The 18,549-nt window shown below is 39.2% G+C and overlaps 1 protein-coding gene across 30 annotated transcripts in view; it reads left to right on the top strand.

The window, feature by feature from the left end:
- Positions 1 to 14,092, top strand: part of RIMS2 (regulating synaptic membrane exocytosis 2) — a 444,895-nt gene extending 430,803 nt beyond the window's left edge. For all 30 annotated transcript variants that reach the window (XM_066564735.1, XM_066564614.1, XM_066564744.1 and 27 more), the window contains 5 exons: positions 7,112 to 7,253; positions 8,629 to 8,741; positions 9,485 to 9,586; positions 10,545 to 10,684; positions 11,143 to 14,092. In XM_066564735.1, the coding sequence (XP_066420832.1) occupies positions 7,112 to 7,253; positions 8,629 to 8,741; positions 9,485 to 9,586; positions 10,545 to 10,684; positions 11,143 to 11,361 (716 nt within the window). In that variant the 3' untranslated portion in view covers positions 11,362 to 14,092. The remainder of the gene's footprint in view (positions 1 to 7,111; positions 7,254 to 8,628; positions 8,742 to 9,484; positions 9,587 to 10,544; positions 10,685 to 11,142) is intronic.
- Positions 14,093 to 18,549: the final 4,457 nt, after the last annotated feature.

Below are 18,549 nucleotides of genomic sequence, written 5' to 3'. Positions count from 1 at the left end.
TAATAGAGGGTGTTGAATTGTTTCAACACATTTGCTACATCATTCAAAAATTCTGCCCAGATCTGTCTGATAGTGTATGCAATGACCCTTGCTACAATAGATATAATAGAGGTTGAGATAAAGAATAGTGTTACTGCCATTATTCCAAATTTAGAAAGTATCTCTCACTTCATATAATGCAAAAAAAAAAAGCAATTCTAAGCTCCTCAATAAATGTACTCTTTGCTGCTTAAGCATTTTTAATCTGCTTTTGACACTGCATGAAATAATAGTTATTAAAATATACATAAGAATGGTATACATCCAGAAAATTGAGTGTCCATGTAAACATAAAAATCATTTACCTCTTAAAACTGCAGAATGGTTTCTATTTACTTTGGATGGTCATCCTTTGTCATTGGCAAAATCAGAGACTGGATGTAAAGAGTTCCTGTGGTGAAGATGTACACCTATCTAGTTGTACATCTATATTCCTTATATAAATTGTATACAAAATTAGAATGTAATTCCACAAAGTTACTTTCTTTGTTTTTCAGGATTTTAATAGATTGGGGATGAGACTGATTTTCCACTGCTTTGCACTTTTTGTAGTTACATTATATATATATATATTTATATAATGTGTATATATATATAATGTATATGTATGTATATGTATATATATGTAATGTATGTATATGTGTGTGTATATATATATATGTATATATATAGATTGTTGTACAGGATGTACAAAGTGGATATAGAATGCTACCATTCTGACACATGCACAAAATATGTACAGATGATTATAGACCTATTACATTTGAATGATAAGAACATTTATCTGTGTGGAGATCATAACTGGTCTAACTGAGGGCTCTTGAGGATCTGTTCATTCAGGTCACTTGTCACATGGTAGATACAGCTGTGGGCTACAAAGACATGTGCTTTTTGTTGTCTTATCTCTGTGTTCAGGTTTGCAGCAGGTAAATGGCTTTTGGCAGGTAAATCCTCAGACCACACCTAGAAAACTGAGGGCCTTATCAGTAACAGAGACCTCTGCAGTGGTGCTGGAAGGGCCTGAGTGTCTGTGTGTAGTTCTATTCTTGATCTGCATCTCACTGTCAAGATCTGTAATCAGCACCTGAAAAACAAAGATCCAGCCAGACCTGCATAGCCTGTTTGTTGTTGTATAACCAGTCAGATAACCAAAAGAGAAGTGGGAATTACATCAGCACTAACTGTTCTCTTCATTACAGCTGTGGTTAATTAGTTTTGATTCCCTGGGACAGCCTCTCTTATCAGGGGTAAATTCTTTGTCAAGGGAATGGCCAAGCATCAGACCTCTGTGCTGTATGTACTGTATATATATACAATGATTCTGATGCTCTATATACTTTCTTGGGATTACCAGGAGTGTTACTTAGCACTGGTACTTGAAAACAAACCATTGGGTGTTCAAGATGGTTATTCCTGCTTTTTATGTGTAGCATGTGATTCTGAATAATAATGCTGGGGTTAGTAAAGTTTTATGAACATTAAGTACTTATTGTACTTAATGCATGCAGGAAAACAGCTCTTTGTTTACAGTTCAGTCCTGTAAAAATATTTCAAAAACCTTTTTGGGAACATAAAACCATGAGTTGAAGATCCTAAAGTGATGGGTGCCACACACAAAACCAGTTTCTCTTTTCTGATGCTCTTAACAATTCTGAAGGAACAGTTAAGACTGGAGAATGGGCATCAGAGCAACAGTGAAATTACAGTGGCAGATGTAATTAAGATGTGGGAGAGAATAAAGAGCAGATCCTTGCCTTAAACCACAGCATTGCTCAGAAGCCACGTGGCAAACTGACTTCACATCACATGGCCACACCAAGGCACAGAGTTGGCTGAACATACGACCAGCCTTGCCATGGCAGGGAAGCAGAATGCAGGCAAAGGATGCTGCAGTCTGGCCAGGAACAAATGAGATTCATGATGCCTCTTGGGTCCTGTAGGAAATTCATCAAGAATGGCATGCCAAGTCTTCTATACCAGCCTTTGACCAGAAGTGCAAGCAACAGTTTTGCAGTTGATTATTGTTGATTATTTAATTCAGTTCTATCTTTTACATTTTCTTAGGTGCTGTCTTGATTAACCATGCCTCCATTATGGCCAGAGGAAGAAAAAAAAAGAGTAGGACAAGAGTGAAAAAGTGTTTCTTGACCAAAAATGAAAAACTAATGAGGCCTCCTAAGAAATCTAAAAATGCATGGGGCAGACTGACACTCACAGCCCAGACTCTCACACCTTCCAAACCTGGCTGCTCCCATCCTGAAGTGCTTTCTTGCTGAAGGCAACTCTTCTTTGGGCATATCAGTGCAGTCCATTCCTGTCCCAGTCACAATTTATCAGTATTTGACATTCAGATACTCATGGAAGCAGGAACTAGAATGCAGATCTTCCTTTCTTCCTTACAAGTAAGAAAAAGCCCCGATAACAGTTTCCCCTGGCTCTGAAATTCTCTTTGGGTTTCAGAAGTGCTGACAGCATGCACTGTGAAAATATTCATTGGAAGGACTGTAACCCAAAATTTCATTAACTGATTGTTAGCACTGGCCTAAGAGAATCAGTGAAATGAGCTCAAACTCAAGTGGCAATGGAATCTGTGTTGCCCAAATCTTGCTTAAATTAATAGATTCTAAACTGTGTCTTCTGCTTGGGGTCTGTGGGTAACACAGAGAAAAAAATAACTTGGCTGTGCTTCCTAGAGCTTCAACAAGAGCTAAATGCCTTCTTCAGTGCAAACAAAACTTGGGCCACTCCAGAAACAGAGCTGTGCAGCTGCAAGGGAATTTGAGACCTACCCTGTCCGCCTTTTCTTGGGACATAACTGGTCCACATTTCCACTGGTTCACATTTTCTTAGACTATCTTTTATCTAGCCAGTTGTTAACATATCTGGAGCGGGTAACTAGGTTTGTAAATAATTTTAGTCTTAAAAAATGGGCACTTAAAGGCAGCTTATTCTCTTTGTGGATCTAACTCTTGAGTTGAGATGACAATGCTGAAGGAGTTTTTATGCAGCTTTTCTGATGAGGTGGGGAAAGCAGTGAAGAGCCACCTCAAGCACTTCAGTGTGTTTCTGAAGCCACAGCTGCTCTGTACCCCCTACAAGTCCTACCAAGAGATCACATACCAGCTGGGGACTGGCATAGCCAGCCTGCCTGTGCCTGTGCCTTCTCTTCTCGTGGCTCTGTGCCTGCTGGGGAGCAGTTGTAGGAAGCTCCTGCCGAGAGCAAGCTGAGAGCTCTCACTCTCACCACCAGCAGCGGATTTCATCTGGCTGGATCCCAGATGATGGAAGGTAATCTGCTGCATTCACTGCAGCTTTTGACTTCTCATCTGCTGTTGAAGATTGTATCAGTAGTTTTGCATCCCTAATTTGTAAGTGATTTGCACTCCAAGTTGTGGGAACAAATAATTCTGTGCATAACTTAGAAAATGTGGCCTGCAGAGTCTATTTGCAGCAACCATATTAGTTAAATTACCAGTGTGATTAACTGTAAGAATGAGTGTGCTTTCATAAATACCAGTGCAATTATTTGTGGTAATTTATTCCACTCCTTATGATATGGCTTCGAGAATCTGAGCTAGTGTTTTTCAGATAATATATTCCATATTTTGTTGGGGGACTTGAGAGAAATTTCTTTTTGCTAGGGCAATTAGCTTATAGTAATTTGGAGAACATTTTCAATGTTATTTTTTAGAGTTTAGGAAATGATAAGTAAAATGATTTTGATTGTAAGTACTCAGCAACATAAAAACAAAGTACACTTCTAAGCTCTCACTTCCGTATCTTTTCATTTGTTAAGATTAAAACAGCATGCATAACACGAGTGGTATTAGTATATATACTTTAGGATTATAAAACCAACCCTCACTTTTGCAGTGACACCAGTTAGATAGTTATTTCTGAGTGAGTGGTACTCAAGTACCCAAGTTACTTGTGTAGCTAGAGGTTAGTATTGCCTTTGTTGGATTCATTCAGCTGTATGTTTTGTCTTGATAAATATCTTTTCCAAAGTTATCTGTCTTGAAAGAAAAAGAACAACTTTAGATCATATTTTTTGTTTGTTCCTTTTGATTTGGGTCCAGTATGGAATGCAGCTACATCAGTAGTTGAATTAGCACAAGTGAAGAGGTTTCAGTTTCCAGGCAGGAATGAGGAAAACAGTTTGGCTTTAGTTGAGTGATATGATCTTCAATCAGATGCTCTACCAGCTACAGCTTGGAAGTCTGGCACCAAAGGCTATTTCTTTAAGCTGAGCAGCTACTTTGTGGTTTCATTGCTGTTTGAAACCTTTTTAATTTTTTAATGCTGAATTTATGAAACATGAAGTATGGATGACAAAAACACTATCTTTGCTTTTAAATTGTTTGAGGAATTGTAGGATTATTTATTGATGAAAGGTCAGATCTTTCTCTTTGAGACCTTTCAAGAGCACTGCCTGTTTCTATTGAAAATTAGGAAATAGTTATTCACATAACTTCCTTTCAGCCCTCCTTAAATTCCACGTCAAGGTCAAAATAATTACTGTTTACCACTTGTACATATACAAAAGTTGGATATACTACACATCTAACTTTCATGCTGTATCAAAGTTGTATCTTTGTGTGCCTGTTGTCATATGAACCACACCACTTATTTCAGTTAAAATGAATGTGGGAAAGTAAAACTGCTTTAAATTAAGGTTTAGAGGGATGCTGTAAACACATGTCTCTATGAAGACTGGATTGGCAGTTGCATGAGTTCTGCCTTAATTTCTCAGTCAATTGATGTGCAATGGTTATGTTCATTTTTTTATTCTGTTCTTCTACAATGAAGACATACAGGCTTAAAATTCTAGTTCAGAAAAAAAATCTGCCTTACAAATTAATAAAAGTTACTATACACTCCTTCACATATTACATAATCTAACATATATTTCTCTCAAACTCCCAAATCTTTGAAAGATGTCTGAAGATACTGAAGAATCATGCAAGATGGAGATGTTCTTTTGAATTTGCATTAGGGGCTTCATTTTACAATAATGAATTGAGAATGACCATCATTCAATGAGGCTGAATGAAAATTAATGCTTACTCATCTAAAGAGTTCTTAGAACAGAGGAGTAATGTCCTGTGGGGCTTCAGAGTTGTATGCTTTTCACATGTTACTGTGATGCAGTGTACCTTTTCTACAAAACTACAGCACGATATTTTCCTGGCAGTTTGTGGGAATATTTCTTTGAAATGAGTGCTTGTATTTTAGAACAGCTCTGGACCACTATTGGAAGTCAGATGCCAGCTTTCATTAGCTGAATATAAATAATAAACCAGCAGGCACTTGGAATGATACAACCCAAAAGAAATGAAATTCTTGATTTCTGACCTTCATTTTTGTATGTTGTAGTAGCCTGGTGCCTTTTTTATTTGCATTTCTTACATCAGGTAACATGATGTAAGATGATAGGCATTTTTAGAATTAATTTTGATGCAATAAAATTTATTTTTTCACTCTCCTGTGTACTGAATTCATTTGTGTAGCTGAAATTCTAGAGGAAAATTTTTACTTCTATTATTGTTACTATCTGTATGTACTGTTTCAAAGTGATGGTCTTAAGGAATACATAGAAGACTTTTAATAAGCAATATTATTTGAACCACTCATGATACTGCTGTACAAATGTCTCACTTGCTGCTAAATATTGCAGAGTTATTAATCTTTCTTGACAAGGAGGCAGTGGTTTTCAAGGTATTTTTGGTGTCTAGTTCCCACATCACTACATTTCCCATGTTCTTTATTGACCTAATATTCCTCCTGACTGAGGGGCCTGGGAGACTTCAACCCACACTGCAGCCTGTAGGACAGTGACACTGGAAATTGTGGTCTCTCTCCCATTCCCTGTCCAAGGGTGCGGATCCTCTTACTCTAAGCCAGTTCCTGTGCTCCCACATTCCCCCTGAGGTGTGATAGTCCTCATCCCAGGACAATCTCCTCCTTTTGCTCATTTCGTTTTTCAAATCCCTAATGCTTGCCCATCCTCACAGGTCCAGAAGTTCTTCTGACCTCTAGAACATGACAAGGCAGAGAAGGTGTAAAGGGTAACAGATGCTACAAATAACTGCACAAGGAAGTTGAGTCCATTGATGTCATAAGATATTGGATATTACTTGGCCCTCATTGTATCAGTATTTAAGAATTGTTATTATTGTAGTGTTTTAAACTTTTTTTCTCTTTTATAATATCAGTATATTACACAAAACCGTGCTGCACTCAGAGGTGCATAGAACAGATTAAAAGAAATAAGTATGCAGAATTCCTTGTCCCAGTGCAAGAAACAGCATTTAAAATCAGAAATTACATGGACCATCTGTCTTATTCATGAAAGAAAAACTGAGGCTTCATTTCTACTCATTTTATCCAGTTGAGGTCTTGATCAAAATTCCTACACTAAAATGCTATTATATTGTTTGAGTATTTTTTCCCTTGTCTAAGTAAAATTAAACTATGCAAATAGATAGAAAAAGATGTTATTCTTGAAGGTGATAAGGTTTCTTATTGTGCATATAAATACTGTATATTTCAAATATAAATTTAAATTTATCAGCTAATCATTGGAGAAGAAGGCATGGGAAGGCTTCTTGATTTTTAGTTTACTATCCTCACTGATGGATATCTGTAACTTGATTTAGGAGATAATGACCAAATGCTTTTCAAACAATAACCCATCTGAATTACAACATTTCTCTTCAGGTTTTGACATCATGGTAACATTTTAATTTAATTCCTAAGAGGGATTTATTCATCCAGGGAAAATATATTTTAAACATGCTAGACTATGGATTGTTTAAATCTGGTTAACCCCCATGGGCAGACTTGTGTTGTCTGACCTTGGAAAGCATGTGGTGACAGAACTAAGATCCTGTAAAGATATTTATGATGCTGTTTTCCTGTTACTAAAAAACTGATGCATTTTAAATGGAAGCTTTGTTACAGGTCATTAATTTGTGGCTCTGACTGTCTGTTCCACATGGTGCAGGGGTGTGCACAGCTGCCCAGCTGCGGCAGCACAGTGCCATGGGGGCTTCTCTTTTGTCTCCAACAGAAGCAGGGGGCAAGAAGCTGCGGAGCACTGTCCAGAGGAGCACGGAGACGGGGCTGGCCGTGGAGATGAGGAACTGGATGACTCGCCAGGCGAGCCGGGAGTCAACGGATGGGAGCATGAACAGCTACAGCTCTGAGGGAAAGTAAGCGGCATTTACACCTGTGGTTTCCTGACGTTTCTCCATGAAGCTGGGGGACGTTTCTCCATGAAACTGGTTGTTAGAGAGAAGCACAGTGAGTGTGTAGGTCCTATTCAGTCAGAATTCCCTTCACAAGCCAGTGTCATTGATGGACTAAGCCTAAGTCTTCCCCTGTAACTGAAAAGAGTCTCCCAGTGTTGGTGCAGGAAGGAGGAGGATCATTTCTGCTGTGCCATGAGAAGGGCATGTCGGAGGTCAGATCATCATCATGACGTGTGTCAGGAGGGGAAGCAGGTGCAGTACACCAAGTAAAACACAGATATGGATAAGTTCTCTTCCAAAAACTCCTGGCATATGTCAGTGCTATGCAGAGCAAAGCATTTCCAGAGCATTTCCAGGTCACTGGGCTCAAGAGTTTTTCAAAGATTCTGCTACTTTTAACCTGAAGAAATTATCTGGGCAGCAGTACAAGTCTGTAATGTATCATGGTTATCATAGCATCATAAAAGCCCAAGTTAAAGCTTCCGAGTGATGTATCTAAGACATTGCCTCGAGAAGTCTTATTGAGGGTTGATTTATTAGTGGTGTTCACAGCACTGGACAATCCATCTGTGCTGCACAATATATATTGTGTTTCCAAGTTGGTGCACTATATGCATTTGAAATGGACATTTCTTAATGATAGGTCATTACAAATTTCATTAGTTCTTGTTGCTCTGTAATGGGTAACAGATAATTTATGGCAAGCATTTTAATTTTAAGTTACTTTGGTCATTTGCCACAAGGGATTTCAGTTCTATTATTGAATAGACGTCATTCTCAATGACATCTTCTACAAAATATTTTGAATGAATGGCGATTTTGAAAATAGCAACCAGTATTTGGTCTAATGTCTTCCTTTCACTGCATACATTTGATATTTAACCATTGAATTCTCAGTAACTGAGAAGTGTGAGCAATGTAACCTTCATGTAACTAAATCATGGGTAAGGGTGTGTGTTAGTATCTTAATGAACTGGTCTCATATCAGCACTAATTAACAATGGTCTTTAATGCATTAGAAAAGGAGAACATTATGGAAGAATAAAAATTTGGAAATTATTGAGGGGAGTGCTTTCTTTACCTGTTTGTTTATATGCTGGAGGCTAAATTGCTGCTTGTTGAACACTGTGGGATTTCAAAAATTACAGTAATTGTTTTGTAAGTTCCTTACAGTAGTACCAAACCCACAAACATTAAGTAGAAAACATCTAGAAAACAAAAAACAAACCCAAGCCAAAACAAAACAAAAAACCAAACAAATAAATAAAACCACAAACAAACAAAGGGCAAATTTAAGTGTATTTTTGTTTGGTTTCTTTTTCAATATTATATCTAGTTTGATCTTCCCTGGTGTGAGGTTGGCTGCAGACAGCCAGTTCAGTGATTTTCTGGATGGACTTGGTCCTGCCCAGCTTGTAGGACGACAAACATTGGCAACGCCATCAATGGGTAAGTGTTTATGCCCTCTAGATAGGAAATATTCTATTTGGTCAGGTAATTAGAACATAAAATATATGTAGAGTCCCTTTAAATATGGATTTCTCTTGTGGTTTTGAACAACTCAGTTAAGACCAAAGCTGTAACCTCAGCCAAAGTTGAATGTAATTGTGGATGCTTATGAAGACATGCAAAAGTAGAAAGTTGCTTTGAAAAAGTCAGCCTTTTACCTCTTCTTCAGTTTTCCATCTTTAAAATGGGGCTAATGACACCAAACTTTTCTCTGAATCACTTGGATAATATTGTATAACAATTGGTAATTTAGGTGCAAAATGTTTGTTATTATTGTGTTTAGAGGCTTGTATATTCACAAGTTATCTTTTAATAATTTGTCTTTAACTACAGGGATGGTGAAGAGATTTCAAGCAGTTTTACAGAGCTGCTTTGTATTAATTCCCTCGCTGCCTTTTTTTTTAATATGAAACTCTTACGAAATAGAAATTAATTTGAAATAATAGAGGCATGGAAGATGGGAGAGAAGGTGTTATTGCAGAGGTTTTAAATTGTTTACTAACATAAACAGCAGTGAAGAGGGTAAACATTAAATTACATAGTAGTGTTAAAATCCAGATCATACTTATTGATGGAAAACAGGTGATAAAAGTCACCACATATTCATCCTAGAAATTTTTTCAACATTTCATATATTAAAGTAGTTCTGAATTACAATGCTGGGATTTCTTTTTGTTATCTAGGAGATATTCAGGTGGGAATGGTGGATAAGAAAGGACAACTGGAAGTAGAAATAATCCGAGCCCGTGGCCTTGTTGTAAAACCAGGTTCAAAGACACTGCCAGGTAAGGAAGAAAAACCTTAGTAACAATCTTAGCACAGGGCCAGGGCTTGGACTTGATGATCCTAATGGGTCCCTTTCAATTCAGTATATTCTATGATTCTGAGAATGGCATTCTACCAAAAAGGTCTGTGGCTTTTCTGTTCAGCTTTGCCAACTCTTAACAAGTTCAAGTCCCAGTAGGTTATAATGTTGTGTACTGAAATTCATATTGTATTGAAATCAGAAATCAGCCCTAGTTCAGGAGGAAATTAAAAATCAGGCTGCCAGAAGACCTCAAAGTATTTTTGGTAATAGCAAAGGCATCCTTAGTTATGGGGTAGGAAGAAAAGTATATACTGAAGATTTTATATAGGAGTCTCAGGAATGAAGAGGGAATTAAGAGATGTGGAATAGGTATCTACTCAAAAAGTAGACCAATATTTGATACTTACTCCTTATTTTATAATCTGATGTCCTGTAACACTATGTAAAAAGGACAATATAATGATATTTTTAGCAAGCTCTTCTGCCAAAATAGAAATTGTGTCAGAGTCCTTTCTTCACTGATTTTCACCTTGTAGATAATTTTAAATTATTAACAATTTGGAGCATTGATCCAGATTTCACCAAAGTCATTGCAAGTCTTGCATTTACTTAATAGGCCTATTTTGCATATTGTATAGTATAGGGATGCTATATATAGGAATACTTGATTTGTTCAGGTCAAAATCTGAATTGTTTCATGGTAAAAGAGACATACAAAAAGAAGTCAAGAAAAAAATACACCCAAAGAGAACGGTAAAGAAAATGCATGGATGCTTTTTATGGGAATAATTGTTAATATTGCTTGTGGATATTTCTTCTTGTAAGTTATATATCCTTTAAAAGCAAATTTTTATATGGTGATAGAAAGTGTGTGTGTTACACAAAAAAAACTAGACTTCTTCTTTACCTGCTGTTCTCTATTTTATTCTTCTAAGCACCATATGTAAAGGTGTATCTATTAGAAAATGGAGTCTGCATAGCCAAAAAGAAAACAAAGGTAGCAAGAAAAACGCTGGAACCACTTTATCAGCAACTTCTATCATTTGAAGAAAGTCCCCAAGGGAAAGTTTTACAGGTAATTTGCATAAATATTCCTCTGAACCTGAAAATGTCACCTGTACAGTTTTCACTGAATGAGTTTCAAACTTCTTTCAGGTTTCATTTGGCAGTAAATGCTCATATTTTATATACTTGCTGAGCAGATAAACACAACAGTAATAGCTATTTATGCCAGTAGAAACTGAGTATGCAAGTAGAAGGGAGCAAAAGTGAGTTATAGATTATTTTGCTTCTGCTGTATGAATGGGCTCCTCTCACTGGGCTTTCCCTGGTATCGTGGATACCTGTTGTTTGTGCCCAGATCATTGCTGTCACTGCATCATGATTAGGATACACAGAACTAAACTATGGCAGCAGTTGGATATTTCATTCTTTACTGTAATTAAACAACCAGACATTTTTGACAAATCAGATTAAAGCTTTTGACATTTTCACTAATTTTTTTCTATTTTCTTGTGTTTCTTTACCTAACAGATAATTGTTTGGGGAGACTATGGACGTATGGATCACAAATCCTTTATGGGAGTGGCACAGATACTTTTAGATGAACTGGACCTGTCCAACATGGTGATTGGGTGGTTCAAACTTTTCCCTCCTTCTTCCCTAGTAGACCCAACCTTAGCTCCTCTCACTAGAAGAGCTTCCCAATCATCTCTTGAAAGTTCAACAGGACCTTCGTATGCTCGCTCATAGCAGCTGTGAAACTGTTGTCATAGCAACCAGCGTTACAAAAAAATAAAATTACAGGTCGCAAACCCTGGTAACACTGCATGCTTAATGTTGTGTCTTCTGAGCCTGTTTCTAGGGCTGCAACGCGATCCTGTGTTCTCAAGGAAGTTGCACACATTGTGCCCTACGGAAGGCCCTCAGGTGATGGACTGAAATCATGAAGAACTGATAGGTTTGGAGTTCAGGGACTCAGTTTTGGTCCAATCTGAAGCCATGGACTAAACTAAAAAAAGTCAATCTGTTTCATGCAACAAAAGTCCTTTTCAATGGCATATCTGTTTTGTTGCTCCCTTTTCTTTATTTATCTGCCCTCCCCTCCTAAAGTTTGGTTATGCCACAGAAACGGAGTTACCCTCCCATGGAGCCACGTTACAAGTCAGTGGATTAGCAGACATTGGAAGAAAAGAAGAATCTAAGGATGATGGAGAAGTCAACTGGCACTTGCAGCAGTTGCTTGAGATCTGAAAACTCTTCATATTGAAAAGGTTCAAGACTTAAAGTGGTGGGCTTCATACCTCCAGCTGTTCACATGGTGAAACCCCAGACATGATGGACTCTCTGAAAAATAAAGTTCTGTGGATATACTGTACTGTATGAAATTAAGAAACTTTTTTGCATGGACACAGATTTAGCTGAACACTTAAATTATTTTCTTGGGGCTGCAACTTGCAAAAAAAAAAAAAGAATAAATCAGCCATTTTCAACAGTTTATATTATTTTTAAAGATAAATTTCACTAGTGCATGGTTTTAAAGGGAAGAGAATGCAACAGGGTGATACAAAGACATACCATGTTTATCATTCTTTAAACCAGTCATGGTCTGTGTTTTTGCAGACTTATATTAAAAATAAAAAAATAATTTCTAGCAAATATTTAAAATTCTGTTTATGTGACAAGAAATAAGTGTAATATATTAAATTTATTTAAATGTAAAAGGTACAAGCCTTGTAAAGTTCAACATAATGTGCAAATTGTACACTTCTTTTACCTCCTTCTTTCTCTATCTCTCCTCCCAATCTCCCTTCTTCCTTTTGCTCTTTTCCCCCTCTACCTCCCAGGATGATCAGCATATTCTAAAATGGCTACCTTTTGACTTATTACTGTCTTATGCCCCATATTTGGTTCAGGGTTGCAGATTGTTCTGCATTTCTGAATTATTTGAGAAAAATATTGTTTGAGAGCTTACTTTTTTTCAAGCATGTTGAAAAGGATTTTGCAACATGGCTTGGGAGTACATTAATGTAATTCAGCATGTATTTGATAAAGAAGATATTTGAACTTTTGCAATTTATTGTACAGTGCATGGTAACTTATTTTCATTTTTTCTCACCTTCAAATTGAATTCTACAGCAAAATACTGGAATCATGTGGCCATTGTAAGATGTCTTCAATAAATTTGTGTTCAGCACCAGCATCTTTCATTCAAAGACTGAACTATTATTTCTTGAAGGTTTTTGGAAAGAGGAAAAATTAAGTACCTGATTGATTTTTAGGAAACTAATTTAAGCACTTTTATTTGCACTAAACCAAATTGATTGCTACATTTTTGAAATAACAGAAGCAACAAAGCCTACAAATCCATACAGTTCTTCTGCTGTAAAGTTCAATTTTCATAAATTGCATTTGCATTGCAAAAGACATAATTAGATAATATCAGTCTGGAAAGTATCAGTCTTTGGTTGGTAAAATAGCCTTAAAGAAAACTTCTCAGTACCACTCTGTCAGCTATTTGACACCATTGCCAGAACCTCGCTGTAGGTAATGGATCTTCAGAACCCTGGCTTTTGTAGCAGACAGTAACTACCATTGGGTGGTGCTGCAAGTTCAAGCTTTTCATTAAGTTTTGTTATTTAAAGGGAATGTAACTGGCTAACGTTTAATAACAAAATATCCTTTTCTTTTTTTCTTTTTCCTGGGTCTTTGTATGCCTTTAATACCTACTTAAGGTTTAATATTGAAATCTTGCAATAATTTTTGAAGTATGTTACATTTACCTTTATGGCCACACAGAATTATTCTGATTTTATTTGAAAATCTGTTGAAGTTTCCCATTTACAAATTGTATATGCCTCATAAGAGGGAAAAGGTAATAACAGTATCACTTATAATGCCTTTTACTTTGTGCAATATCATAGAAAATGAGATTGTGTCTTGTCTGCAGAGTTTATATAATGGATTATTGTTAAGTTAATAGACAGACTGGTAAAATTATATTTATTGAAATAATTTAGACACCTGTCTACCAGCAGCAAATAAATACTACTAACATGCAGTCTACAATATCCCCTAGGATATTAAACAGAAATACATAACCATTTTCCTGACACTGTGAGATGTGCTCACACATTCTTGTATGCATAGTCCTCTATAAATTATTTCAAATTTTAAAATCAAAGACATGACGCATGGAAGGTTTGTACATAATTGTCATTATGCAGTATTTATTTTAAAAAAATTAATGTATTTTTTTTAATTTTCACACGTCTGCAATTCTACTTATGGTTTAGTCATGTAAATAGTACTATTCCAGTGATCACTGCTGTCTTGTAAATAGTACGTTTTAAAAAGTTAAAAGGAATTACAGTTGGGGAAAAAAAAGGGCAGATTAGGCCTGTAATGAACACCAACTAATGTAAATCAAACTCATTCTGGTGATGGTATTTAACACTTTAAATAAAACATTTTCTTTACAGAATTTGTGTGCAGAATTTTGTTGCTTTTCTCTAAGGTGCTCAGCAGCATCCTTCCACACCCTTCGGCGGAGCTGGTGCAAGCAGCTCACACAGCTGGAGAGCAAGCTGGAGAACACTGTGCTTTTCTTCTGCCACAGGGCTGCAGGTGAAATGCTGTGTCAAGGTGCCCCTGTCACTGCCAGGCTCAGGAGCAGTGGGAGCCAGCTGTGCCTGTCAACAGCCAGGCCCTGGGCTCTGTGCTCTGGCCTTGGGCTCCCACGTGCCCAGTGCACGGCTCCCAGGATGGAGCTGGCTCCAAGCTGCCGGCTCTGGCTGCCAGGACAGGCTCCAGCTCTGATATAACCAGTGCACTAAATGTGCTGAGACCATGAGGAGGTCCCCTCAGCTGCTGTGGAGTGGCTGCACCATCCAGTCAGACTTCCACCCTATCCCTAGGTACCACCTAATGTTAGCTGCCTTTTTTCTTCATGAGCAGGGTACAAATGAGGACAGAATGCCCACCTGACAGTGGTGCCTGCAAGGGCTCATGCAGCCTCTGCAGAAGGGAGCAGGGGTTCAACAACTCTGCAGCGATGAGAGGGGTGGGTGGAGATGGGAGAATAGAGGATTTATCTCTCCCTGACCCTTCAGAGACAGCATCAGCACAGGCAGTGGTGACTAGGCAAAACTTAAGCACTTATGACTTGGAAATTTACTGACGAGTGGCTGGCAGTTTGCACAGCAAAGTGTGTGTACTTATTTCTAGATATGAGGTGAAAGAAAAGCACTGCAGTACTGTCATGAGACAAAACCTCCAAAAAAGCAAGCAAATGTATTTTGGGCCGAGAGCAGTTGTGGGAACTGTGAAGATAGAAACTCCATTTGTTGCATTGCATCTGCAAGTGGGTTGCTGGAGGAACAGACCCAGGTTTCTGGTGTGTTAAACCACTAATACCCCTGCAGGTCCCTCTTCTGCTGATGCTGACATTGCTGTTGCATGTCAGGCAAGTCTCTGGGTAGGAACTGGACTATGGGGACAGGTGAGGCTGCCCCGTGCCCTGGAGCACATCACTTCCAGCCCTGTGGTGGGGTGGCAGCAAAACACCTCCTCCCACAGCTGAGCATGAGACTGTGTCTGTCTTTGGCACTTGTTAGAAATGTACTCCATTACACTCAGCGAATCCTTGAAAAGACCCTTTGTACAGACCAAGAAAGCTACAACATGTACTTTTCTAAAGGGTCCTATTCTCTGAGACAATTTTCTCAAGATTGCTTGCTGTTTCCCCTCTCCAATTTCTTCTTGTCTATGTCCACTTAATTTCAAAAGAAAACTAGATCATTTTAATATTAACAGTACCACCTTACTCATGACTACTCAACATTGGCTCAGATGGCTGATTCATCTGGTTATGCTGAGAAGAGTTTGTGCCTGTAAAAATGCAGTAAAACACCATGGTGCCCTAACTGTGGGGCTTTCTACTTCCATGCCTTTACTTCAGTTTTAGAAGGTTTAAGTAGCATGGCATAGCAGTGGTATATCAGGCACCATGTTGAGAGTGAGCATGGGGCCAGTGTATCCTAACCAGCACACCATTGCATTCTCGCAGTTTCCCGCTACTATCAAATATCTGTTCACAGCTGTATAATACTTAAAATGTTATAGTTTTTTATATAGATATTTAATATGGCATAAAAGATAACAAAGCAATAGATTTCATAGCTTCCTCACAAAGTTAGATAATGCTGTGTGGGAGTCTAGAACAGTCTGTACATCTTCCCAATTTCTGTGCGATTCTCACCTCTCTGATACCCAAGCAGCAAAGAGCAGACACCACAGCTGTAGATATCACAATCAGCTTCCAGTTGTGACTATCCTCTCTGTCCCTTCCTTGGTAAGTATTTACAGCAATGCTTCACCAGGAGCAAGCAGCAATGCAAGAAAGAAGATACATGTGGCCAGCAAAGAATGGTTCACCTTCAAAGGACAGGTTTATGGGACCTAGCTTAGCTGGCTAGAAAAAAATTACAGCTATCTGCTACTAATACTAAAGATAAATTAACTTCTGGCATTATTTGCTTAATATCTGCCTATTTTTGATATCTTGTTTAGAATGGGATGAGTCACACTGTGGACATCAGATTCTCTCCTTCTCTCTCCATTGGCCACAGAGGCAGAAAGTGATGACTGGTTTGTGCTGAATTTCTACCTTCACATCAGCTGTGCTTAGGAGAAGCAGATCCAGGCATAATAGCCAGAAATAAGAAGGAGGATTACATAGTCCTTCAGTAGCAAGACCTATCTGAACTGCCTGTATAATTATCAGGACTGAGGGCAGCAAGCAGCCAATAACTGATGAAGGAGGAAATGGGTGTGAAATAATTTCCCAGCTCTGACACACTGTCATGTCAGGTCACTCCTCAGCCCAGCCCCAGGGAGAAAGAAAAGCAGCCATACTAATTAAATCACAGAGCACTGATGCCCTAAAATATGCCATGAGGTCACATGGAAAAGAAACATCATCCTAGATGCAGAGGGTGCAGGGCACAGGACTAAGGAAAAGTTTGTCAAAAGTGCTTGTCTGGTGTGACTATTCCTGTAACCAAGAACAGTTTATCAAGTGCTATCCAATATGTAGATATAATGGAAGTGATGTTGGCATGAAGATGGAATAGGTGAGTGGTGCTGGATGCCATTAATTTTATAGACATGGAGGTTTAGGATACCTTAATGATGTGGGACCAGGTTTGGCACTGGTAGTGTTTCAAGCTGAAGACTGACGAGCAGTGGCTGAAGTCCCTTGGCTTTCCCAGCTTGGAGAAGGATAAGGAGTGACTCCTTAGATCACAGTCTAAAGCTTCCTTCCGGGGGCCAGTGGAGGGGGAGGTGCTGATCTCCTCCTTGGGGAGTGTGCTGGTTTGACAGGAAAGATGTTTTCTGGGATGCTGTGGTCAGGCCAATGGGTGCTCAGATTTTAATATTGGCACCTAATGTGGCCATTGGGACATTGGATCCGCCTCTGAGAACACAGGGCTAAAGCAGGGCTCTCACCTGGGAGGCTCTCTTGGGTTCTGGTCAGTGAAAGGTTCAGAGCTCCCCTGCGCGGCTGCGGGCTGGGCGGGGCAGGGGCAGCCATGGGGCCGGGTGAGGTAGGCCGGGCCTGGACAGAAGGGAGGGGAAGGCCCCTGCAGGATGGAAGGGTGGAGGAGCACTGAGAGGCATTGGGCAGCCACCCCCTGCCCCAGGAGAGACAGAGAGAGACCCTGTGCTTGTGCCACCTTGAAATTTAATAGTGGCCGGCCGAGAAGGAGAAGAGGCGGGGGGTGCGAGAAGGTGCCCGGCTGGGCAGCCATGGGAGTTCTGGACAGACAGAGCCTCAGATTTTTAACCCTTTTCTTGGATGATGGAAACCTTACAAATGCTAATCCTCCTGGAGCTGAATGAGAAGAGAGATAGAGATAAGAGGAAATGGGCCACGAGAGAAATAGAGAAGAACTCAGGTGGAAGAGATGATGGAGTAGCTTATGCTGGACTCTTTTTGTGTAGCCATGGACAGAGCCGTGTTCCTTATAATACAGGGACTGCATTCTAGGGGGAGGCAATGCCTCAGGACCAAGAGGGTTTGGGGTGGGTACCCCTCGGCCCTGGGGGTGAAAAATATGGGGGGGACAGATGTCCCAAAGTTGAGACAGTGCCTTTTTGGAGTGGGACAAAGCATCCTTAAAAGTCGACCCTAGAAGCAGCTCTGGTCTGTATTCAGTGGTGAGAGCGCTGGACATGAAAGGAAGAGGTCGCCATTGGCACAAGAAGGACTCCTCCTCTTGATGAACTGAGGATTGAGTGTTCTGAAGGGTGGTGCCAGACTGAGAGTCGATGATTGGGGGATGTTTTGTATTGGGAATTTGGTGGGGAGGAGGAGGAGATGTATTTGTGAAGTTTTCATTTTCCTTGTGTGTTTTTTTTTTTCCTTGTAGTTTAGTTTTTTTGGTTTTTTTTTTTCTAAGTGGGAGCCTGCTTTGCTTATTCCCAGTCACATCTCACAGCAGAAACCAGGGAGAGGGTATTCTCATAGGGACACTGGCATCATGCCAGTGTCAAACCATGACAGGGAGCAGTGATAGGACATGGGGAAATGGAATGGAGCTGCATTGGTCTAAGTTCAGATTGAATATTAGGGAAAAGCTTTTCAACAAAAGGGTGGTCACTCACTGAAACAGGCTCTCCATAGAAGCAGCCTTGAGTTCAAGAAGTGTCTGGAGGATGCTCTTAGTCCTGTGAGAAGCAAGGAGTTGGACTCGGTGCTCCTTAGGGATCCCTTCCAACTCGAGATATTCCATGATTTCTTTGGACAGCTGTTAGGGCTCATGTAAGAGTTGTTAGTCAAGGTCCTTCTGTTCAGCTACAGTTTTGGTAAAGGAATTTTAAAGATGATATTTATATTAAGGTGACACCATTCACTGAAATGAAAACAAACCAAAACAC

The sequence above is a fragment of the Molothrus aeneus genome, chromosome 1 (genome assembly GCF_037042795.1).
Source record: "Molothrus aeneus isolate 106 chromosome 1, BPBGC_Maene_1.0, whole genome shotgun sequence".
Taxonomy (NCBI): Eukaryota; Metazoa; Chordata; class Aves; order Passeriformes; family Icteridae; genus Molothrus; species Molothrus aeneus.
This window is presented reverse-complemented; position numbering and strand designations above follow the sequence as displayed.